The 24,260-nt window shown below is 32.9% G+C and overlaps 5 protein-coding genes across 8 annotated transcripts; 2 read left to right on the top strand and 3 right to left on the bottom strand.

Annotated features, from left to right (window-relative positions):
- The first annotated feature begins 2,396 nt into the window (after nucleotides 1-2,396).
- On the top strand, nucleotides 2,397-7,948 carry LOC110609010 (nuclear transport factor 2). Of its 3 annotated transcripts, none has more exons than XM_021748313.2 (9): nucleotides 2,397-2,610; nucleotides 3,791-3,977; nucleotides 4,774-5,068; nucleotides 5,178-5,305; nucleotides 5,493-5,670; nucleotides 5,949-6,070; nucleotides 6,180-6,245; nucleotides 7,112-7,175; nucleotides 7,333-7,948. In XM_021748313.2, the coding sequence occupies exons 2-9, from the start codon at nucleotides 3,792-3,794 to the stop codon at nucleotides 7,575-7,577; spliced, it is 1,284 nt and encodes a 427-aa protein (XP_021604005.1). In that variant the 5' UTR covers nucleotides 2,397-2,610; nucleotide 3,791; the 3' UTR covers nucleotides 7,578-7,948. The 3 variants fall into 3 exon arrangements, with proteins under 3 accessions (XP_021604005.1, XP_021604003.1, XP_043809937.1); XM_021748311.2 differs by having other exon boundaries at nucleotides 5,178-5,416; XM_043954002.1 differs by having other exon boundaries at nucleotides 2,398-2,471; nucleotides 5,178-5,416.
- A 3,072-nt stretch (nucleotides 7,949-11,020) lies between these two features.
- Nucleotides 11,021-13,298, top strand: LOC110609011 (ninja-family protein AFP3). Its single transcript, XM_021748315.2, has 2 exons — nucleotides 11,021-12,036; nucleotides 12,689-13,298. The coding sequence occupies exons 1-2, from the start codon at nucleotides 11,361-11,363 to the stop codon at nucleotides 13,099-13,101; spliced, it is 1,089 nt and encodes a 362-aa protein (XP_021604007.1). The 5' UTR covers nucleotides 11,021-11,360; the 3' UTR covers nucleotides 13,102-13,298.
- Nucleotides 13,299-13,680: 382 nt separating this feature from the next.
- LOC110609009 (LRR receptor-like serine/threonine-protein kinase RPK2) lies at nucleotides 13,681-17,650 on the bottom strand. Its single transcript, XM_021748310.2, has one exon. The coding sequence runs from the start codon at nucleotides 17,412-17,414 to the stop codon at nucleotides 13,983-13,985; it is 3,432 nt and encodes a 1,143-aa protein (XP_021604002.1). The 5' UTR covers nucleotides 17,415-17,650; the 3' UTR covers nucleotides 13,681-13,982.
- Nucleotides 17,651-19,396: 1,746 nt separating this feature from the next.
- On the bottom strand, nucleotides 19,397-21,102 carry LOC110609983. 2 transcript variants are annotated; one of them, XM_043953681.1, is made up of 4 exons: nucleotides 20,832-21,102; nucleotides 20,624-20,705; nucleotides 19,747-20,539; nucleotides 19,397-19,656 (listed from the first exon to the last, which is right to left on the bottom strand). In XM_043953681.1, the coding sequence occupies exons 3-4, from the start codon at nucleotides 20,472-20,474 to the stop codon at nucleotides 19,503-19,505; spliced, it is 882 nt and encodes a 293-aa protein (XP_043809616.1). In that variant the 5' UTR covers nucleotides 20,475-20,539; nucleotides 20,624-20,705; nucleotides 20,832-21,102; the 3' UTR covers nucleotides 19,397-19,502. The 2 variants fall into 2 exon arrangements, with proteins under 2 accessions (XP_043809616.1, XP_043809615.1); XM_043953680.1 differs by having other exon boundaries at nucleotides 20,624-21,102.
- Nucleotides 21,103-21,658: 556 nt separating this feature from the next.
- Nucleotides 21,659-22,594, bottom strand: LOC110609971. Its single transcript, XM_021749827.2, has 3 exons — nucleotides 22,192-22,594; nucleotides 21,977-22,094; nucleotides 21,659-21,858 (listed from the first exon to the last, which is right to left on the bottom strand). The coding sequence occupies exons 1-3, from the start codon at nucleotides 22,377-22,379 to the stop codon at nucleotides 21,817-21,819; spliced, it is 348 nt and encodes a 115-aa protein (XP_021605519.1). The 5' UTR covers nucleotides 22,380-22,594; the 3' UTR covers nucleotides 21,659-21,816.
- Nucleotides 22,595-24,260: the final 1,666 nt, after the last annotated feature.

The raw sequence follows: 24,260 nt of genomic DNA, 5'->3' as shown, positions 1-24,260 counted from the left end.
TGTATTATTTATTTTTAAATATGTTTCTCCAGTGTTAGAAAAAGAAAAAAAATAAAACTCTGTTTTTCATAATACTATTTGAAGGGAAAAGCTTGCATGTAAACCTATGAAATGAGAGTGAAAAATAAACTTTGATTGATCATGCGGTTGAGGACATAGAGCTTCTATTTTAAGATTTTATTAACTATTATTTAAAATAAATACTTTAGTTATACGAATTTAAAGGCGTGCTAAATGATCCGCTTGTATATTAAATCTAATACTGATAATTACATTAATATGTTTAATGTAGTGGTAAGTATATCTGATTAAATATTAATTTATTCAGTTTCATTTAATATAAAAACTTAATTAAGTAATTAATAAATTAAAATATATTGAAATTTAAAAGAAAATCGAGTGAAATAAAATCCACGGTTTGAATATTTTTTAACCATAACTTAAAATCCAATAATAATAATAATAATAATAATAATAATAATAATAATAATAATAATAATAATAATAATTCTCTATATATGTAATTGATAACTTTGGTTTTTGTTTTTATTTGATTACTATTATTATTAAAAAGTAAGGAAATAAAAATAGAGGTCAATAATACAATAAAATCATTTCAATATAAATTTGGAAATTTATATATTTTATAGAAATATTTTTTTAAATAAAATTACTAATGAAAACATAAATTTTAAATATATTATTAATTAAAATATATAAAATAAAACGTGTTCAAATATTATTTAATTATAGTAATTGAATTTAAAATAAAATTTAATTAAATTTGAAATGAATTCAATTATTGAAAATATTAACTGGTTTCATATTTTGATAAGAGTGTTGCCCGTTGCAAGGTGTGTTGAAAGAAAATCCACCAAAGAAAAAGCAACCCAGTACAATGATATGGTGCCAATATTAGCCTATGCATTAATACTTAATATTCAATTTATATAAATTGAAAATATAATAATTATAATAAAATTTGTAAAAAATAAATGAGATTTATATATTTAAAATTTAAATTTATTATTGATATTATATTTTCATAAAATAAGTTACATGATAATAATAAAATAAATACATAATGTGATCATTGACAAGAAAACTCGAATATCTTAATATCTAGTTAATTAACAAATTTCACTCCCTTAAATATAATAAATCGCTACATAAAACTATCATTATTAGGTACGGTCCAATATAATTCCATTACATCTGTAATCGTGAAATCACCGATTTATTAACTGGCAAAATTTATTATTAAGAAGTCGACCATATCACTATTGAATTATTAAAAAATATTATATTTATCTTTATTTTTTTATTATATAAAAAGGAAACAATCTATGATCATATCAATAAAGGTACGCGATTTTTTTATATTGCTTTTCTTGTAAATTTATCTAATTTCAGTACAATTCTATTTTAGTTACGTCATTAATTTAATTTTAATAATATTAATTATAAATAATTTTTTTTTAAAAAAATCTCAGATATACCATGCCATAAAAAGAAAATACCATACATGCCATGTTCATAAACTCTAAAAAGTATGGGATATACTTAGGACAAACTATGATTTAGGCTATAGAGTTTAATAATATATTATTTTTTTATATTTTTTAAAAACTTTTTATATACTTTGTAATTTAAAAAACAACAAATAGTTCAATCTCTATTATTATATATTTTTTAATAATTTACTATATATTAAAAATATATGGATCATATCATTAAAATATATAAAATTATAAAAATTAAATTGTAAATGTAATAAATAAACCATGCTGTATAGGAAAATAAAAATAATTCATTAGTTTAAAAAAAAAGCTAGATGTATAATTATAGATTTATATACTTATTAGACATCTTAGTTTCAATTATAATTTAATAAATATTAAAATTTTTAAAAAATTTACTTTTAAATACAAATTTAAAACTATAAATTTAATCATAAATTTAAAAAATTATTTTTAAAATTACTTTTAAATATAATTCTAAAACTATAAATTTGATAAATTATATTTAAAAATGATATTTTTTATAATTTATATATTTATTATGTCGTAAATAAAATTAAAATGTCTCATAAAATATAGGTGTATAAATATATATTTAATTTTAAAAAAATTATGAAATATATAATTAATTTAAAAAGAAAAGAATTAATATGTAAGCTTCATTAAAATATAAAATCTAGTCGTAGTTTACCCTCTACATTTTAAATAGATTCATGAGAATATTATTTTTTATAATACTAAAAAAAAAACCTTTAATTTTATGAACACTAACAATGGCTCGGCCTAGGTGGAACGAGAATGGGGTGGGAGTGGGACTATCCTAGAATAGGATAGCGTTATTCCAAGACGTGAACAATCCCCTAAGCAAATTTCACAAACTGAACCGGACCAGACCCAAAATGCTCGTTCCTCACCAACACTGGAAACAAAGGACACCTTGATAGTTCACAGGTAGCTTTCGGTTTCTTCTCTTTTTCGTGCGCTGACTGTTCTCCTCTTCTCTTCCCTCGCCTATCTCTCTACTCTTCAAGGCACTGTACTATCTCTTCCTCGCAAATCTCTTCTTTCCAGCTTTAACGTTTCATATCAGGTACTTTTAGCTTGTCCTCCTCGGCAGATCACGCCCCTCTTTGTCATTTTCTTTCTTTTTTAAATCATAGATAGTACACTTTTGCTGTTTCATATTCCATGTTGTTTTTGCGGGTTTCTCTTTCCTTCATTTACTATTTTTTAGCGGGTTTCTTCTAATATTCTTATGTTGATCAGGCATTGTCAAATGTAATGGGTAGTTGCTACTCGTTAAGAGTAAGAGTGGATTCGTAATATTTTCAATTTTAATGGGTTTTTGTTATTAGTTCCCACGTTGGTCAAGATGTTGATGGAGTTATGATATTTTTTTTTGTTATTTCCACTTACGAGAACTTTGAGTTTTCAAAGGGATTTTAGGGCTTAATTTTTAAAGTTTGACGGTGTTTCGATCCGTGCAATGTAGCCATGATCTCATTCCCATTATATAGTTAGGCAAATTTTGGGATATTTTTAGTTTTGTTACCCCATAAAGTCAGAAGCTGTGGGGTTTTAAGAGGTCTCTCAATTCTCTGGAAATTTAGGGTTTACCTGACTATGCCAATATAGTTATTGCTTTAAATGTGAGTCTGTTGCCTATAATGCTTATTTTATTGGTATTCACCAATTTGTCCCATTATTAGGTTAATATACGCTCCTCTGCGTGCCTAATAGTATTCTCGTAACTGTGGTTATGCTGGCAAGTCTTCTGGCAAGTCTTAACTACTTCCCAGGTGTCAGTCTCAGCCTGCTGTGGTTTTCCATTGTCATGGATTTCTGCACACATGAACATTGTATACACTTTTTTGCATTGCTTATGTGAATATATTGGAATAGAAAAGCTAATACAACCTTTGGCTTTTCCTGCAGCCTCTTACATATGATAGGCACATTAAATTTACTAGTAGTTTTTCACCTTCCTTATAATTCATGACTCAGCCTTGCTGGTGATTGGGTTGCTGTATAAGTTATCACATTCTGAAAGGCATCAGTTGCCTTTGTTGGCTTCTCATGTTGAGAAACATGTTTATGTTTTCCCTGTAATTGTCAGTACTCATGAATTTGTATATTGTATGAGTGTCCGTATATTGATTTAGCACAAAATGCGGTGATTCAAATTCTTAATTTTCATCCTTTTTTCTTTTTAATGGATTAGAAGCTGCTGGTTTATGCTTGTTATTTTTCCTTTTCTTTTGCTTTGGCAGAATGGCAGTGCCATCAGCAGGCAACCCAACTACCCCAAGTGCTCAACTGGTTGGAAATGCTTTTGTCGAGCAGTATTACCATATTCTTCATACCTCGCCAGAATTGGTTTATAGATTTTATCAGGATTCAAGTGTGCTCAGCCGGCCAGATGCCAATGGTGTGATGACATCAGTGGCAACCATGCAAGTAAGTTCCTTGCTGGACTTTTTCCCATTTTGTGCTGTTGATCCTATTATTTTGGTTGGATCCACATTATAATTTAGGTGAATGAAAAACTGTATTTAATGGGGAAAATCTGAGAAACACGCTTCTTGTAAATTGACTTATAGATGTTCAATCAACTTAAATATATGTTGCCCACTTTTCATGTTATTCTGTGGCTTTTTGAGGACTAGTAGATAATCAATGTGCAGCAAATAGTCTATGTGATTTGAACAATCTTAAAAAAGTTAGGTGGCCTCTCAATTGTTGTACCAAGGTGCTCCTGTTATTAACCTGATCTCTAGAAGAGTGGGTGGTTTAAGTTTCAGATACCAGAATCATTTGATGTAATAGCAGTTAGTACCTGCTTTTTCATGGCATCCTTGTGAGTATTAAGTCTTTTAGACCAGTATTCTGATTGATGTGCCTTTAAGCTGCAATGAAATGGTCTCTTTCTTTTTGGGATTTTTGTGCTCACGTTTTTTGTACGACACCAAGTTTTGCATCTGTCCAGAATTTAATGAAATCCGTCTTGGAGCTTTGTCTTCTGGACATGAACAAATTTCAATTTTGCTCTTCTAAATAAAATAGTGCGAACTGAGAAGTACAATCTTTCTTGCAATTCTTGACCTTTCCTCTTCTGGCCAAATATCTCTTTCTAATAAATCTGAAGCTGATAGATGGTCTTCTTACTACTGATTTGGTACCAAAATATTTAACTTCAATAGTTCCTGCAGTACATTGTGCATAGAAATAACAGAGTTATTTCTTTGTGGAACAGGGTATCAATGATAAGATACTTTCACTGAATTTCAAGGACTACAAGGCCGAAATAAAAACAGCAGATGCTCAAAAATCTTATAAAGAAGGGGTTACTGTGTTAGTAACTGGATGCCTGATGGGCAAGGACAACTTGAAAAGGAAATTTGCCCAGTCATTTTTTCTTGCACCTCAAGACAATGGGTATTTTGTTCTGAATGATGTTTTCAGGTATGTGGAGGACGATGAACCAACGGAGAATCACTCAGTTAATGGTATTGATAACACCCCAACAGTCCCATCAGTTCCAGATTCAGGTAAGATTTTATTTAACAGCTTATATTTGCTGCTTGTTCTGTTGCTCTCTCTCTCTCCCCCCTTTTCTCTCCTGACAAGCGTCTAAAATTGTCTGATTTCCATTTTCAGGGCCTTCTCCTGTTCCTGATCCTCCTGCACCAGACCCGGCAACATCAATTGTGGAACAAGATGAAAAAGTTGATGAGAACATTGATAATCCTGTGGAATCTGATAAACAGTTAATTAATGAAAAGGAGGTGGTTGTGGAATCTCAATCTCATTCTAATGGGAATGATAGTTCTATAGTTGTTGAAACTTCTTCTTCTGTCTCTCAAGAGGACACACCAAAGAAATCTTATGCATCAATTGTGAGTTTGTTGCTAAATAGTTTCAGTTAAGGATTTGCCATGAATAACATCTCAATTTTCAATAATTCCTCTGCAGGTTAAAGTGGCAAGAGGCAGTTCAGGTCCAACAAAAGTTTACATACCTGCTGTTGCTGCAAAGGTGAGTCCCAAGAAACCTGAGAGCCAGTCTGTATCTGTAGCACCTGCCACAGAGGGTGAAGCATCAGTACCTAGTAGCAATGGAACCCCTGAAAGTAGCAATCTTCAAGAGGAAGGTGAGTAGCTATACACATGCACATTCATGATGTGTTATAGACATTTGTTTGATGGGGTTGCCTTTCACAATTTTTTTTTTTTAAGTGCCTTCAACTGTACAAATTTTGTGCTTCAAGCACATGATAACTGAAAAATCATTCACAGAAAAGGCTGCAATGGAAAACATTGGTTTTTATCCATGTCCATGGTTTTCATTTAAAAAGTCTGAAGTAAAGTACTTAAAATTGCTTAATTCAATTATACATGACTACATCTAGAGACTTCTTTACATTCACAGCTGAAGGCCACTCCATTTATATCCGTAATTTGCCCTACGACATGATGCCTGCTCAGCTTGAGGCAGAGTTCAAGAAATTTGGACCGATCAAGCAAGGAGGTATCCAAGTCAGATATAATAAGGTTGGTCTGAAATGTTTTGCACAACATATTGACTTCTGGCCACTCAATTTTATTTTACCTGACAAGGATTTATAGGGCTCTTCGTTTAATATGTAATTTGTCTGTGCAGCAACAGGGATACTGTTTTGGCTTTGTCGAATTTCATTCTTTGAGCTCCATGAACAGTGCTATTCAGGTTTGTCCCTGTTAATCGAAGTCTGATTTTCCTCTATTTTGATTTGTCCCTTATATTCATCTTGTTGCTTGGTTATCAGTTTTCATTCATATTCCATCAAACTCTTGTGATCTTGTTGCAACTGGATGCTAAGCTACATTTTCTTCATTCTAACCTCCAGAAAAAGCTTAGTTGTTGTTGTTGTTGTCGTCATCTTCTTCTATGTTACGGCCATTTGGAGAACTTGACCTTTTGTCAGCTGCTAACAACCTAAAAGAGCTAATGGAATTTTCATTTGTATTACAAGGCAACTTTGTATTTATCTGCCTGAAAAGTGGGACAATGTCTATTCTATGATAAAATTTTACTATATTGATTGTTTATATGAAAGCCAACCCTGAATGATTGTTCTTCCTCTCGTTGTTGATTAGAATCTTCCTTAAATGTATTCTGGATAATGGATCAAATGCTGATGGTAGTCAGAGGTGAACCGTAGTGCCTACTCCCTATATGCTACCACGGCATATTTTAGCTTAATTTTACTATTTAATCAGATGAAATGTGAGGTTACAAATTTGACCATGAAACTACATATTATCAACAAGATGCTTAATCAACTGTTATAAATTGCCAGTGTTTCTTAAATTGATGGTGGTACTTAAATGTGTATGCTATGAATTTTTATTTGTTCTTCAATGTCAATGTGATTGTTTAGATTGATTTGGTTCTTTAATTTTATTAGATTTTATGTGCTTGTTAATGGATTTCAAATGAGCCGCAGGAGAAGTTGGAAATATTCATTCATGTTTTGTTTCAGGCTAATTGTGCATGATGGGTTTTGCTGTGATCAATATTAGAAGTTAATCAGTGTGTTTTCTTTATTTCAGGCATCACCCATGACTATTGGAGGCCGGCAAGCAGTTATTGAGATAAAGAGAACCTCTTCGCGAGGTAAGTGAGAAGTTTTATTCTATATATATCATAATCATTCTTCATTAATCTGAATATTCACTTAGAACTTGGTACAGTAATCAATAATCAGATGAGAAACGTTAAGTTAATTGATTAATGGTTCTGGCTGACATGTGAAACTTAAAATCTTATACAGCTGCAGATGCAGTTAGTAGTGGGAGAGGTAGGCTTCCTTCTGGGAGGGCTGGATTTCATAGCGACAGCTTCAGGAGCCGTGGAAATTTTGGTGGCAGCTGGGGTACTGGCAGGAATGAGTTTGGAACCCGGGGTGAATTTTCTGGTCGAGGCAGGAGTTCAAATGGGAGAGGTGAAGGTTACCAGCAAGGGAGAGGGAGAGGTGGCCGATCAAGTGGGGCGAAGCATAACACTAATTCTGCATGAAGTCTAACACCATTGATTTTTTGGGCAGCATATTTTTGGTATCCAACACTGGGATGGATTAAAGTCTCTGTTCTGTTTAGGCATTCTTTTGAGAATAACTTGTGGATTCTGAGTTGGAGTAATGTTGAGTTGAAAAGGCATTAGCCAGAGTTTTCAGGATCTCTTTTTATAGAATGAGGGTAGGATTTGTTTTGTTAGAGATTACGTTGATGACTTAGAGATTTGTTAGAAACTTTTGTTGTTACTCTAAAATGGGGAAGTTGCAAAGTTGTAATCATGGGTAGTTGTAACGATCCCAGCTTTTCAATGGACTGATCGATTTGCAAGATTGTCTTGAGAACTCAATCCTGAATGAGATTAGTTTTTGTGTACGACTTGATTTAGCTAATCAAGTAATCAACCATGATTGATAATGAGAACCAGTCAACCACCTCGTCCAATTATTTGTTGAAAGTACTGAACTTAGCTCATATAAAATTTCTGGTAAAAGATGATAAATAATCTATGATAAACATAGAAGTGGATTGAGAGAGAATAATGAAATTACCAAAATTATCAATAGATTCATTAATGATTATATTTTTTTTATTGAGACGTAATAATGCAATGATTTATTATTATATAAAAAAATATTTTTTTGATTGATTAAATAGATATTTTATTTATTCAAAATGGTTAAATAACTCTTTTGATGCATTTGAAAAATAATTAATTAAAATAAAACATCTTTTGAAAACTAAAAAAAAAAATCAAGTAAGAGTTGATATAATTGCTAAGTAATAATTGAATTCCAGATATTATAGTAGATATTGTGGTTCCTAATAGTTTTGGTGGCTGCTTCATCTCGTTTCACACGGTTTTCTCGTAATTTTATTAGCTCTATATAATTTTTTTATCTAACTCTAATACTAATTGAAACAGCGCGATTCAAATAGATCCAAATTATTTAATAGTATTAAACTAGAATTTGTATATTACCCATTTATTTAGTAATTTGTTGATGCAGAACTCCTCCCCACAAACAAACAGCCAAATATTACTGACCTAGCCTTGAACCAAAGGCTATTGCTCTTGAAATTTGTGAAATTTTTAAAATTCTTTAAAGAGTATGAGTAATTTTTTCTAAAACATATAAATTTATCAGTAGATTTATATATGTTTAAAAAACTTACTATCTTTATTTTAAAATTATTTAATTAAATCATTATTATATTTTATAAAATTAAACTCTTTAATCCATATATTAAAAGAAACTTTTACTATTTAATTTTTCATCTTCTCTATTATTTTTTAATTAAAAAAAATACTTTTTATTTTTAAGATTTCAAATTCATTTAATTTTTTAATTATTTATTTATTATTTAATCTAATTTTATATACTATTTTTATTATTAAATGATAATTTTTTATTTATCAAACTTAATTATTAATCTATTTATATAATTAGAATTATACAAAAATAAATTTTAATGAGTAAAAATATTTAAAAAAATAAATTTTAATAATAAATCATGTATTAAAATATTTTATTATTTTATTAGTATTATTTTTTATGGGCTTATCATAAATATTATTAAAAGTTAACTATGTAATAATAAATCATAAATGATTGATCATAATTTATATGAAAAGATATATTTATAAATATTGATAATGATATTATTAAAAATATATTTCAATCAATAAAAAAATATGTGTGAATGATTATAATTTAATTATAATAATTTATTTATCTTTTATAAAAATTTATTTTCTGAATACTTTTTATTTTATATTTTTCTATTTTATAATTTTTTATTTTAATTTTTTACGTATATTAAAAAAATAATTTATTTTATTAATTTTTCAATTATGTCCATTTTAACATTATTAAATTTTATTAAATACTAAAAAATATTTTAAATATTTATTTAAATAAATAATAAATAATAATAAATTAATTTAAAAATAAAATTATAATAATAAATTATATATTATTATAATAAAAAGGTAAATAATAATTTAAAATAATAATAAAAAAATCTATAAAACAATAATAAAAAATAATATATTTTATTTATTTAAATTAAATCCTTAGAGTAGATTTTACATCTGTCATTAATACATTTACTAAAATATTTTATATAAAAAATATTTTAATCAATAATTTTCATTTCAAAAAATTTATTTTTCTTAAAATATATTAAATTTTAATTTTAAAATAAAATTATAAATTAAAATATATATTCTATATTAAATTAATGTTATTTATGTACATCACTTAAAATTATAATCTTGTTTATGACTCGAAATAAATAAAGGTATACTCAATAGTTCGATCCAACGGCCTAATGATAAAAAGGAAGCATCTTCTGACACGATACTTCTGACGACATCATTACTTTTCGGGCCACGTCCCATCCGCAAGTTGGATAGGCTTTTTTTTTTGGCCTTTTGCTTAGCTGTTGTCTGCAATTAAATCTCTGACACGTGTACTTCTTTAACAACTTGTGTACACGTGGCATCAACCCAGATCAGATCACTGGACACAGAATTTTGAAAATGCAAAAGACTGCAACTTGGACCTTCGTGGGCTCCACCACCGGATTTGCTCTTGATTTTTTGCGTGTGCTATCCAGATTCCTTTTTCAGTTTTTATTTGATGCATCCGTAGCCGTCAGATGTGTGTTTTTTTTTCCTCCTCCTGTCCTGTGATTGAATGCTTTAACGTAATATTCAGCTTGGAATTTTATTTGGAAAAATAAGGATTTTGTGAATCTTAGGGTTGGCGATATGGCATCATTTGACCTTACAAATTATAATTATTTACTAAAAGAGCCAGATTTATTTCATCATTTTGGTGATATAGTTGACCATTATTATTATTATTAATAAAGGAGTAATTATTCTCATCCACTCAATCAAATCATGTATATTAAAAGAATTCATTTTTAATTAATAAATATAAATACAATTTTATATAAAAATAATTATAATAATATCAATGATTCCTTAAATCAACCCTACTAAATATACGAATTTATAAATAAATATTTAATTTAATAATTTTTGCATGATCCGTAGTATTCCAATTTCATGTAAAATTAACAAATAAATTGAAGAATTATTGTTAGTTGAATTTTTGGAGTATAATCCAACGAAAAGTGATCCTAGTTTCGAGGCAGCGACTATATGAAACAGGATACAGGTGGTGATCTAAAACTAGGTATTACGTTTGGCAAGAACGACACGTGTGTTGTACATTTAAGAAAAACAGTCCAATCCCATGACACGGTCTTTGCCCAAGGACTTGTTTGGCGTCTATTTCGGTTTCTGCCTCCTTCACTCTTCCACGTGCCCCCCTCTCCCTCCCTTCATGTCCTCTACGTGTCCTTCCTCTCTTCTGAGCCTCTTTTCGTCTTTTCATCTCCTCTCCTAACTCCACCCCAACTCCAACTCTACCTCTGTTTTCTTTTTCTTTTTCTTTGTTTTTTTTTTACACTCTCCGCTCTTTCTCTCATCCTTCTTTGTTCTCTCTCATATTTTCTGTATTTGTTCGTTTCAATTTTTTAGCTTTTGGAAATTTTGTAGTGTATGTAACGAGATGAGTTTCCAGTGGAGAAAATGGAAGTTTCGAGCTTCTTTCTAGTCTTTTTTTGGGAGTTTGAATTTCTTGAATCTGAATTCATCTCTTCCTTTGTGTAATATTCTGTGCTACATGTTTGCTTTTTAATCAAATTTACACATCTGGGTATAACTGAACTGTATCCAACTTCTTTTACTTTAATTTCCCTTTGTAATCCAATGGCGCAAGCCGATGAGGGTCACCAACAACGGCAGCATGAGCGCATGTCTGTGAGCAACAATTTCTCTGAGGATCTGTTGCAAAAATTCATGTCTACGAATCGTTTCAACCACAAAATATGTGAAGAAACAGAAGAAGAAGAAGAAGACGAAGACGTTGAGCTCAGCCTTGGACTGTCGTTGAATGGTAGATTTGGTGTCGACCCAAGAGCTAAGAAGCTCACTAGAGCATCTTCAATTCCAGATTTCATTAATCCAGAAAGAGATAATGGCAATTCTTTTATGGCACCTTTGGTGAGTAACAATCTTGTAAGGACTTGTTCTCTGCCTACAGAGACAGATGAGGAATGGAGGAAGAGAAAGGAGATTCAGATGCTTAGGAGAATGGAAGCGAAAAGGAAACGATCAGAGAAACAAAGGAATTTGAAGGCACAGAAGGATAGAATTAGGGGTTTTGGAGAAGAGAGCTGCGAGGAGGATAAGAGAGAAAATGGCACTATTAGCAAGAATCATCATCATCGGCAGGAGCTGTTTGTCAAGAATTGCAGTGGGTTGTTTGGAGCTGGTGCAGAAGGGCTTTTACCACGAGCACAAATCACAGCACCATCGCAAGGATCGACTGGATCACAGGGAACTGGGTCATCCGGGTTAGAAACCGAGAACCAGCATGTTCAAGGTAACACATTTGACGCTTTATATATATATATATATACACCTTGACTGCTCGTGGATCACAGGGACTGGGATGATTCTTTCAGACTTTACTTCCGTTTTTATTCTAATCAAATTATTCTTGGAAAATAGCCATGGTTATTTCTTTTGGCATGGAAAAACCTAAACTTTCTTTATTAGCTTTCACATTGCACAACTGAGATAAGAGGTTCATCTGTGCTACTCATGACATGTCAATTTTAAAATGAAGAACTTAATTTTTCTGAACTGCAGGAGTGAAATGCTATGCGTAGCTAATGGTTAAATTGAGTGTGTATCAGCGTATGCTGGTTTAATCAATAATCCTTGAATATAAATGGAAATGTTGCTTTAAATGTTTATTTCTATAATGGTTGCCTAGAGGCCACAACTTGATTGTCCTATGTATCTGATTAGGTCATGAAACTCATGCTTGCTGCACTTGAAGGTGTTGTATTCTTAATACCTTCCATCTCTTACCTTTCTGTGAAGAAAATTTTTAATGGGGTTCGATTGAAAGTAGGAGACTATTTGGCAGCAATAGATTTTGATCAAGATGAATTGCTACTTAGCTGCCTTATTTTTAATTGAAATAGTTTGCTGATCTCTTATTTCTTTATTCATTTGTTTCACTGTAGGAATGCACAAATGCAGCGAGGCAAGAAGCCCTGTGAGTGTTCAGTCTTTGTCAGAGTGCGAGCAGAAATTGGCGGCCAGCCCTGAATCAACAATGAATGAAAAATCTAGTAGTCCTGCAGGTGTTGCAAGAGAAAATAGCAGACCAAGTGAAGCTACTGTAAAGAAAGCAGCCAAGGGGAACGTGAGAAATGTAATGGAAGACATGCCATGTGTGTCTACAAAGGGAGAAGGCCCGAATGGAAAAAGAATAGAAGGTTTTCTGTACAGGTACAGGAAAGGTGAGGAGGTGAGAATAGTATGTGTTTGCCATGGAAGCTTTCTCTCCCCAGCTGAGTTTGTGAAGCATGCCGGTGGTGGTGAAGTAGCATATCCCCTTAAGCACATTGTGGTTAACCCCTTTCCTCTTTTGTAATCGTTTCATGTTAAAGCTTTTCAACGATGGTGAGGAAAAATATCAACTAAGTTTAAGTTTCAAGTTTTGTTCTCGGATATTGAATATATGTAATGCCTCTTGCTGCAAGGGCAAACTCGCTCTATCTGCGCGACTTTGAGAACTCAGGCTTCATCATTAATCTGGAATCAGAGTTCAACCGGTGATTTGTAGTGTTAGACCGAGTTAAATATCCTTTTTCTCTTTTCAAAAGAAAAATCTTAAAAGAGTTAAGTTTGATCAATTGAAATCAGAAAATCCTGCAATCAGGTTTAGATCGGCAGTGGACACTCGAATGTCCAATGGCCACAAGTGAAACGAGGATTGCAGGTTATATTCCGTAAAATGAGACCAGCAGAAAGGAGGATTCCCGAGAATGACCACAAGCAAAAGTAACGATGAACATCAAAATATCAGAATGCCGGAGGATGTAACCGGGCTCCGAATTCGATGTTCCAACCCAAGAAACAGTTGGTCTCCAAGAATAAGGGTATCAGAGAGATGAAAGCAAGCAGCCCGCACGCTTACAAAAAAGTTAATTTATTCAGCTTGACGAAAAAGTTTCCAAAGAAACCCCTCTGTTCTACGGCTTTATTAAACAAATGACACTGTGATGCACAGTATACAGCATGGCATTAGTTAACATCTGCATTCTTCAGCAGATTCATCACTCACCCCCTCCTCAGGGAAACATCATCCAAAAATTGGAGGCAAAACTATATTACAATTTACAAGTGGGAATAAATACAGTTGGACTCTACCTAGGGCAGCCCCAATGAGAAACGAGAGCGCATAAATTACAATGGGGGCTTTCACCTTCTATAAAATTACTACGTTAATCAAATACAAACCTTATCATGGAACTAGCATGAGGGCGGTTGAAGTTGCTTCAACCGTCGTACAACTTGCTTCATTGTAGGCCTGGTAGAGAGCGAGTCAACAGTGCAAACAACTGCTAGATGTAAGACTTCAACCAAATCATCATGGGGACCTGCATCCCATAACCCTGCAGTAAAGAACTCTTTTGCCCGGCCCTGTTTTAGGAGCATGCATGCCCAAGCAACAATGTTGAAACCATTCCCAAATGATGAAAATGATGGGTCCAAAGCCTTCTTATCAGAGAGTAACTCTAGAAGCACAACCCCATAACTGTAAACATCAGCCTTATCTGAAACACGGCAAGTCATTGCATATTCTGGGGCAACATAACCAAAAGTTCCAGCCACACCCGTAGTAGCATGGGTCTCAGAAGTTCCCAAAAGTCTAGCCAAACCAAAGTCAGATAAATAGGCATTGAAATCATCATCTAGAAGAATATTGCTGGGCTTGACATCGCGATGAAGTACACGTGGTACACACTGATCATGCAGGTAGGCAAGAGCACGAGCTATGTCCAAAGCAATCTTGTGAAGTATCCTCCAATCCGCAGCCCTGGTGGACCTTTCCTGGATAAACTTTTCCAAATTACCACCAGGTAAATAATTATATATGAGGAACATTTCTGTTTCACTGGCATGATAACCAATCAGGGTGACCAGATTTGGATGGTGGAGTCTTCCAAGGGTTTTAATTTCAGCATGAAACTGCTGAATACCCTGGAATCGTCCAACAGCTAGACGTTTGATTGCCACGAGTACTCCTGGAGATATCTCCGCCTTGTAAGTAGCCCCAAAACCTCCATTGCCGATGCAGTTGCTTGCATTGAAGTTTCCAGTGGCCCTCACAACATTCTCAAATGTTAAGGGAACACCAATGTCTGTAAAGATTGTTACTTCCTTTCTGGTGGATCCCATAATTTTGGACTTTGGGCTCCATTTTCTGGTGTAAAAGAATAAGACAATCAAAGCTAGGAGAACTGAAACAATAGCTGATGCAGATGCTATCGAAGCTATCTCAATTGAATTGAAACCATTGTTCCCACTCTTTTGGCTCTGACTTGGTGGTGAAACAGTGTAGCCTTGTGCCACAGTAGCACTTCCTGGATCTGGAGTCGGCACTGTTAGGGAGAAAACATGGCAGGGGCGTAGATAAGGGTTTCCAAGAACACTACTGCATTTTATCAGATTGTTACTCAATGGCAGAGACCCAGATAAGTTGTTGAAGGACACATTAAATGATGAGAGCATAGTCACATTTGCCAAACCTGAAGGAATCTGCCCAGAAAGTTTATTGTCATTGAGCAGAAGAGCAGTAAGGTTTCTCAAGTTCACAAGACTGTTTGGAATCTCTCCAGAGAGCATGTTTGAAGAAAGATCCAGAACCTCCAAAGACCGCAACTCACCCAAGCTAGAAGGGATAGAACCATTCATTTTATTACCAGCCAATGAAAGATACTTCAGGCCCTTTATTTGGCTGAGACTGGTAGGTATCAGACCTTGCAAAAGGTTCCAACTCAAGTTAAGAGAAACAAGAGACACCATTTTACCAACACCAGGGGGAATGAAACCAGTAATCTGATTGTTAGACGCATCCAGAAGTGTGAGAGATCTGCACATTGTACCAACATCAGCTGGAATCTGTCCAGACATTCTATTGTTGCTAACATTCAGGATTAATTTGTCCAATTCATTGCACTTCTCAAACAAAATCCCTGGGAATGGCCCTGTCAGCTTGTTTCCTCCAGCTAAAAATGCATAAGTAGTTTTCTTTTCTAATCTGAGAGGTGCAATTGGCATAGATTGAAGGGTACCAGTAAAATTGTTGCCCCCAAAGTTATGAACTATTGATATTTCACCATCTCCCTCAAGTGACTTTACAGGACTGCCAGACTTGGCCTTATTTGCGAAAAAAGACAGATAAGCAGATGATGGGTCATAGATGCTGGAGGAATATCCATAAGTGGAAGGACCTGATTCGCAACTGCCACTGTAGAAAACTGGGATTGTACCCGACAGAGAATTTCCACTAACATCGAACACCGCCATACAAGGAACTTGAAGCTCCTTAACAAGCTCTCCCTTAAGCCGGTTATAACTCAAGTCCAGATACCACAACTTACTGCAGTGACTGAACTCATGGGGAATTTCACTAGTGAAAAAGTTAAAGGCCAAATTTATCATCTCCAGTTTCTCACAGGCACCCCAGTTACTTGGCAAGTTGCCCTCGAGAGTTGCACCTGGTGCCCACAACATCTTCAGGTTTGGAAGAGTCACAATTTCCCCAGGAATTCCCCCCTGAAAAAAATTAAAATCTTCATTTGCAGAACCTGATTGATCCAACAAATAGCCTCCTCTCGAACTGTTAACATTATGATATGGATCAAAAAAATTTGAAAGCACAAGCACAGACAACCCCGCGCATTTTCCAAGCTCGCGAGGTATTGACCCACTAAGACTATTTCTTGACACATCCAACACCTCAAGCTTTCTGAGCATACCAAATTCAGATGGAATCACTTCTTCAAACAAATTAGAATACAGCAACAATGTCCTCAAATTACCACAATTCCCTAGACTACCAGGAATCCCACCAACAAAGAAATTCCCGGACAAATCCAAGTGCTCAAGGGTCTCGCAATTGTCTCCAAATTCTGTAGGCACTGCCCCACCGAGTTGATTCAAGGACAAATACACGCCCCTAAACCCACCAATAAACGCAGGGAGTGTGCCATTAATGCCGTTACCAGCTAAATTTAGGATTTCTAAATTTGTACAATAAGAAAGTGAACTCGGTATTTCTCCTCCTATGTTGTTGAATCCTAAATTTAAAACCCGCAAGTTTCTTAACCCGGCAAAGGAAATTGGCAATGACCCAGTTACCATATTACCCTCCAGATCAAGAACCTCTAACTTCTGCATGCGCCATATTTCAAGAGGTATCTCCCCACGAAACCCATTGAAGGGCAATGATAAAACCCTAAGTTCAGTTAACTTAGCGATCGCAGGTATCAATTTACCCCAAATAAAACCGTTACCAACCTGACAGTCTCGCCTAATTCCAAACCCATAAAGTGGATTCTGAACAGAACCAGAGCAAAAGAAAGGACTTCCATTTTCACTGTTCTTACCTCTGTTGTTGTTGCGGTGTCCCGTGATGTTGAGTGACACGACATAAGAGTCGTTGTCGCAGGACACACCAGGCCAAAAGCAGTGGTTTGGGCTGGTCAGATTCCAGCTAGAGAGCAGTCCTGACGGGTCAGACACCGAGTTCTTGAACTCTAACAGCACCGATTTGTCCGAATCACACAGAACTACTCCATTTAGCGACAAATTGATGACCAAAAAGACATAAAAGAGTTTCAATTTGTTAAAAGAGTACCATTTGAATACTGAAGAAGAAAAACAAATGGAACCCATTTTAGAACCCCCAACAGGGTCTCCAAAACCCTCAAAGACAAAACCCTAAAACCCTTCTCTCCCACTAGTTCAGAGTAAAAAGAGGGGTTTTCTCCCGAAAACCTAACCCTAATTTTGGGTCCGTTTAGAGAAAGAAAGCAAGAAACGAAGATAGAGAGGAAGAAGAAAGAGAAAGTACTCATTCAACAGTGTGCTGTTTTGATAAAACGCGTTTTCCATCCTTTTTCTTTTTTAATTTCCTTCTTCAGTCCTCTTTCTCTTTCTCTTTTCCACCTTTTCCTTTTTTATTTAAAAAATAATAATAATTGTCAAAAATATATAATATTTTTAAAAATCCAAAAAAATAATATTATTCATATGGTAAAAAATTTTAATTGCTGTTGAAATAAAAAAAATTAGTCTCTAAATAATTTTTTGACTAATAATCTGTAAATAATTAGTATTAAAAATTTTGGAGATCGTCGTTTTGGGGGGAGAGATGTGGGGCCCAGGGGACATACTGGGTTGGAAGCGGGGTCCACCGCCAGTCAATAAATGCATCATCCCCGTCAATTTAGAAGGGCTTCATGCCTAATGGTGGTTGTAATCGGGATAACAAAATTAAATAATAATAATAATTTTTCAAAAAAAAGATTCCTTAAAGTCGAAAACGTGGCTGTGGAAGAAGGAGTCCACGTGGGGTGTCGTTCCAGAAGGTTAATGGGGCCTTTTGCCTACCTGCACTCTCTAATCTTCTTTAATTAGTGGATCTAACTGCTAATAATAGTTTTTTAAGGGATTAAAAGTAATTTTTAAAAAATTTTTAATTAGCGGTTGGTACCCAAAAACATGTCCCAATTCCACATGGAGTCCACCTGGTAAAAGGTCACACCAGTGACCACCAATTTTAATCACCATAAATGCAAATCTGGATTTTTACAGGCGTGAAATTGTAATTTGGAGGGAGGCCCACATGCACTGTTCTCTCCCTGTGCATTACTTAACCTTGGGGCCTACAAGTATATTTATTGGGGATTGGGGTCACATTAAAAAAAAATAAAAATATATATACTTTATTGTAAAAGCAGAAATATCATATGTTACCAGCTAATTGCATTGGGGTCTTTATTACATAGATACACCCACATTTCTTATTGCAGACAATTTTTCTGCGAAATTACGATAAGGGCACCCAAGAATGATGTTAGAATGATGGATGAATGACGTTACCAAGTTCTTGTAATTGAATATATTAATTAATTGTATGCTGATTAGGAGACTGATTTAAGTTTTTTATTTTTAACTCAACAGAAAACAAAATACTTATTTGGATCAATTTATCATAGATTAATAAATTTTTAAAATATAAATAAATAAATCCTTTAATGATCCGTCTATGAAAATTCGGATCCACTTAAAATTTTCTCTAAACAGAGGTATTTAATTTTATCCATTTTAATATTTATAGTTATAATATTCTTTTAAATATATTAACTTTACAAGAATAAAAATGTTAAATGCATTCACTTTTTCACTTTCACGTGATTGTTGAATATTATTTTTACTATTAATTGAAAAATACTTATTATAATATTATTATACAATCACTTAAAATTTTGACTGCAGCTAACAATTCTTTGGCAGGATTTGAATAAGAATCTTCCCAATTATTTAATGTGAAGAAAATTAATGCTATTGATCTGTTCATCTTGGTGCTGCATGACTGCATTTTGCTAATCTTCTAAGTTATTGAAATCTCAAATTTAATATGTTATGTTCATGATATTTCCTCTCAGACCTTGACCCTAACAACCCTGGTTGATTATACCATTCTTATAATATTAATTATTATTATGATTATTCTAAATATATTACTTCGACATTTTTTATTATATATGTTAGAAACAATGGCCACTGTTGTATATATTGTCTGTTTTTTTTTTTGTTTTTTTCCCCTTCAGAACATTAATAGGGATTCTGCAACTCACTGGAGATAGACATCAGGTTTTGAATTTTACAATTAGAAAAGAATCATTGACATATTTAGTTTCAACAAAATGATGAATCATGTACATGATCAATTGATAATCGTCCAGAAACAATGCTCTTTCAACAACCAAATGAACAACAAGAAAAACAAGAAAACCAGCTGCTCCCACGAGGGTTTGGATCTGGTGGTGTTCCAGGATTTGGCTGCTTCATTGAAGACTGCTTCTCCTTTACCACTTTCACAGAATCACTTCCCGCTGCATTTGCTTCAAATCTGAAATGAAACAAAAATCAATTACCCTCAGGTTACCCAAACGTTCAGAACAGGCAAAAATTGGCACAGAAAGAAACTTATGTAACTTACAGTGGGAATTTAAAAGACTGCGTGCTGCTGGATGATTGCCTGAGGTCTTCAGCAGGAGAGGCCTTTTCCTGACTGATACTTTTCTCAGTTCCCACTGGAACTGCCTTTGTGTTATTGGGTGGCAATTCAGGTTTCACTACTGCTTTTGCGGGTTCGACTGGTTTTTCTTCTGTCACTTTTGAGTCCTCACTAATATCCTGAATCTTCTTTTCGAGGACCTTTTCTACGATGATTGGGAGCGGGGCAGGAGGGGGACTGTTGGTTTCGTCGAACTTATGAAGTTCCCCAGATTTGTATTGCATGAATCCACTGTCTCTTGAGAAGCTGCTATTTCCCATGTGAAGACTAAACAGTGATTCAGTTGAAGCAACACTCCATTCCATTGGCGTACGAGCAAAAACGGATGCCGGAATCCTATTAGGATCATAGTCTTCAGATTGCTTCGAGATTTGATTTTGAGGGTAAATTGCAGCTGAAGGTTCGTGTATACTCGTACTAGCATTGTGACCTGAAACTTGTCCTTTGGGATCAAGATTTGCTTGTTTTGATTTTTGAATGGTATCAGAAGGATCTTCCTTTTCAACATAGCTAGAATCCATCGAAGATTCTGAGGATGATGAAGGAGAATTCACCAAAAATTTGTGTTCAGGAATAATAACAGCTCCATCATTGGCTTCCTCTGAATTTGTTAAATGCTTCTTTGTTACAAACCCATGTTCACTATCCATGATACCAATAATCTTACCTAATCTTACCTTTATCTTATCAGTTACCACGCTCGGAGAAATTCAGTCTGCAATGGAGAATGAAGATAAACACTAAACACAAAAGAAACAAGCATAGATAAACAAACGTAAGCATCAAAAGTTAAAGTTACTTTCAATTTGATAACCCAAAATCTTCAATTCCCAAAAGCAGGAAATGCACAAAGGTTGGTGAGAAGCTAATTGAACATAGAGCTGAATCCACAGAATATGTACATATTAAAAATCAGCGTGCAGTAAGACGGGGACCATGACAAGACAACATGTAAACAAGAAAAGAGTATTTAGGGCAGGGAAGTTAAGAAAACAACTATGATTTACATGTAAGAAGAGGAAGGACAAGAGACATTTTCGCTTTCTTCTCAGCAACTAAGCAACTGATATTGGTTCGACTTACCAAAAAAAGTAACTGAAGTTGGTTCCAATTTTAACCTAGTAATTAACTGCCTATGCGGGAAAAAGACAAGTTTGTCAAACTGTTACTTGTTAGAAGAATGGACTCGACGGCGTAACCGCAATTCATTTTAAATCTTAATCCTCCCGAATGTTCTAGTTACAAATATAATCCCAAGTTGGAGTATGTTTAAGTTGGTTTTAGGTCCACATTATAGAAGATTTTTTTGTTGATATAGTCAATATACATATATTTGTTTTTGGTTAAAATAATTTTTTATGCCGCTATATAAAATTCATCTATTCGATTAAATAGAATTCGCATCGACAAATAGTCAAGTAACAAATAGTCAAGTAACAAAGCATTTCTTTATAAAATTTTAAAGTTGTTATGTATTTAAAATTTAAATTTGAAATCTCTTCATTATTTGTTTATTAATTAAAATATTTTTAATAAAAAAATTATGCATAATTTTTATCAGTTGTTTTTATTGTTTGAAAATATGAAAGTGGCATCTTATTTAAATTTGTAATATTTTTAATTTTATTTATAATTAAGAATTTTATAAAAATTTAATTTAATTGATTTATTTTTAGTTAATTAATAAGAAGATTTAATTTTTCTAACTTAAAAATAATTAAAATCATACATAATTTTATAAAAATTTATTTGAATTTTTTTTTAATTTTAAAATAGCAGAATATGAATCACCACATCCATTTATATTTTTAGTCTGATATTGCAAAATAGCTGACAAGTAATTAGAGAATATCAAATTTCAATATATGAATACATCTTAGACAAATTTTTTCTTGTAATTAACTAAAAACAACTACAGAGAACTTCTACAACTATAAGATCAAGAACCCATCTGACTATTGAGATATATAAACCAATATACTACGCAATATTTCATTCTGGGAAGAGACCAGATTCTGAGCTTACTTCTTGAACCTGCAGCAACAATAACACATGAACCAAAGATTATTTCCACCTGCAACTATAACTCTATAAGCACCAAGAACCAACCGAGATCAAAACTGCTACCCCAGTAAGCTGTTTAGTTATATACCTTGGGCTGATTCGTGCTCGGGGGCAAGAGGGCAGCTGCACCGCCACCACCCTTTCTGTTTCTTGCAAGAAGGCCTTTTGTAATTGGTGACACCATAAGGTCAGTTGGGCTTCTATACCTGAAAGCAGTAGCCAAAGCAGAAAAAAGTTTAAGCAATTAATTGTTGAAGGAACTCCTAAAAAAAAAAATAGAGAGAAGGAACTCTGTTCAAGTACCTTTCAGAGTACTTGAATGCCATAGGAACTTTGAGGCGATCTGGGGTGCTACTTTTACACAAATCACTGCTAGAGTTTAAAGATTGTGGATCAATATTTTGATTCTGAGGTGGTTTATTAGAGCAATCGAACAAGGTGGCCTCAGATTGCATTGGGTCCCTTTCAGGCGTTTGTTGCAGGTTTTCCATTGTAGCTAATGGAACAGGAAACCCAGAAAAGAAAGCGTCAGAGAAGCAGAATTTATGACCCAAATATTGTCAAGAAAGTACAAAACGCAGATGAGATGAGTAGAGAGAATGGAAACATGAACAATTTGAAGAGGGGTTTAATGGAAATAGCCTTTGGAGTTTGAAGTAGAGGGCGGGTTTCCAACGGTCCAATTTAGGAGTCAATTCAACATAGAATAAACGAAGAAATTTAAAATAAGTGTTGGGCCAACTGAATGGGTCTCAACGGTCAAATTCTATTCGCCCAAAAAGACAAGTTAGCTTGCCAACCATAGACTTGTGGGTCTAAAGAAATGTTAGCTAATTCATGATATTATCAACTCAAAAAAGAAATTATAACAATATTATTCAACCCAAATTTCCCTTGACAGCTATTGATGTGATGATTATTAATAGTGATAATTTAATTGTGCATGAAATAACAAATTATATATGGTGTTTATCTACTATTATCTCTCATAAAATTCAAACCTTTCTAAAAAAATTAAATTTGTTATTGATGATGTTCTTCTGTGGATTAAATATAAAATAAATTAAAAATCCGACTTATTTTTTCTATATTTATAAGCAGTTTATAATCTTCTAATAATTAACGGGTAGGTTTAGTTAGCACATATGAGATTTATCTAAATGGGACCCATGATTTTGAAATTTATAATTTATTTTTATTTATAAAAATAAAAATAGATAAATAAACCATAGAGATTTTGTTGTGATATGATATAATTTGACATCCAATAAGGTTAACAATTATTGATTACTTTTGACATTATAGAAACAATCCCAATTACCCAAGTAAACATCAAAAAATAATATGATTAGATGCTTTTGGACACATTTTATAATTCACTTTCTTATAAAAAAAATTATTTTTTAACCTCGCAGTATTAAAAAAATAATTAAATATTCATGAGATTTTTTTTGAAGTCAAAATATTCATGAGATTTTAAAAATTAATTAATTAATTTATGTTATTAGATTTTTAATATAATATCATAACTTTTTAGTGGGAGAAAATTTTCCTTCAAAAATTATCAATACCCAAAGTAATTAAGCGACAATTTAGATTTTTCTCTAATTTTTAATTACCACAAATAATGGAGGATTAACCATTAAATTTTTTTTAAATATTAATATATTGGATTTTTTTTTGAATTTTGAGCCTTTTCTATCTTAAATCTAATAAATTTTATTTTTAAAAAAATATTAATATATTATTAATCGTGTGTGCTGAGGATTCTTTACACATAAAATATGTAATTAAATATGATATTTTATAATTAAAAGTAGTTAATTTTGATTTGATTTTTTGGTAGTATATTAATTTGATATGTGATTTAAAATGATATATAATCAGATTTATAAAAATGAAACTATTTAAATTTCAATTATACATGAAATCATTTGAACTAAAAAAATAAAAGTAAGGCACATCGTATCCAAGGCGAGCACATGTCAATTAGTGCACGTGTGCCTACTCATTTGGTTATTATTATTTTTGTTTTCAAATGTAAAGGATTTACAGGTAGAATTTGAAAATTTTTAAATTTATTTAAATATATATATATTTTTTTAATCAAGAAAGATTTTATTTATCTTGTAGAATAATAATCCAAGGGACAATCAGGAATGTCAATCCAAATCTTGAATCTACCATGATGAATAGACTCTCTAGCTAATAAATGGGCGGCTCTATTTTCTTAACGCCGTACCCAACAAACATGAATGTTACCCTGAGACCGCATAACATCTTTGCAATCAGAAACAACTAATCCAAACTCTGAAAAGTCATCCAGAGGAGAGCGAATAGCCAAGGCTAAGGATTGATTATCCGTAAAAATA

The sequence above is a fragment of the Manihot esculenta genome, chromosome 2 (genome assembly GCF_001659605.2).
Source record: "Manihot esculenta cultivar AM560-2 chromosome 2, M.esculenta_v8, whole genome shotgun sequence".
Classification (NCBI taxonomy): Eukaryota; Viridiplantae; Streptophyta; class Magnoliopsida; order Malpighiales; family Euphorbiaceae; genus Manihot; species Manihot esculenta.
Note: the sequence above shows the minus strand (reverse complement) of the source record. Positions and strands in the feature narration are given on the sequence as shown.

Excerpts from the sequence above, each read along its gene's own strand:
- LOC110609983 (XM_043953680.1), bottom strand. The coding sequence starts at position 20,474 with ATGGATAGTGAACATGGGTTTGTAACAAAGAAGCATTTAACAAATTCA. Across the intron at positions 19,657-19,746 it reads CAGTCTTTTAAATTCCCACT|ATTTGAAGCAAATGCAGCGG; the intron begins GTAAGTTACATA and ends GTTTCATTTCAG.
- LOC110609971 (XM_021749827.2), bottom strand. The coding sequence starts at position 22,379 with ATGGAAAACCTGCAACAAACGCCTGAAAGGGACCCAATGCAATCTGAG. Across the intron at positions 22,095-22,191 it reads GCATTCAAGTACTCTGAAAG|GTATAGAAGCCCAACTGACC; the intron begins GTACTTGAACAG and ends TACTGCTTTCAG. Across the intron at positions 21,859-21,976 it reads CGAGCACGAATCAGCCCAAG|GTTCAAGAAGTAAGCTCAGA; the intron begins GTATATAACTAA and ends TTGTTGCTGCAG.
- LOC110609009 (XM_021748310.2), bottom strand. The coding sequence starts at position 17,414 with ATGGGTTCCATTTGTTTTTCTTCTTCAGTATTCAAATGGTACTCTTTT.
- LOC110609011 (XM_021748315.2), top strand. The coding sequence starts at position 11,361 with ATGGCGCAAGCCGATGAGGGTCACCAACAACGGCAGCATGAGCGCATG. Across the intron at positions 12,037-12,688 it reads CGAGAACCAGCATGTTCAAG|GAATGCACAAATGCAGCGAG; the intron begins GTAACACATTTG and ends GTTTCACTGTAG.
- LOC110609010 (XM_021748311.2), top strand. The coding sequence starts at position 3,792 with ATGGCAGTGCCATCAGCAGGCAACCCAACTACCCCAAGTGCTCAACTG. Across the intron at positions 5,069-5,177 it reads CCCATCAGTTCCAGATTCAG|GGCCTTCTCCTGTTCCTGAT; the intron begins GTAAGATTTTAT and ends TTCCATTTTCAG. Across the intron at positions 5,417-5,492 it reads AGAAATCTTATGCATCAATT|GTTAAAGTGGCAAGAGGCAG; the intron begins GTGAGTTTGTTG and ends ATTCCTCTGCAG.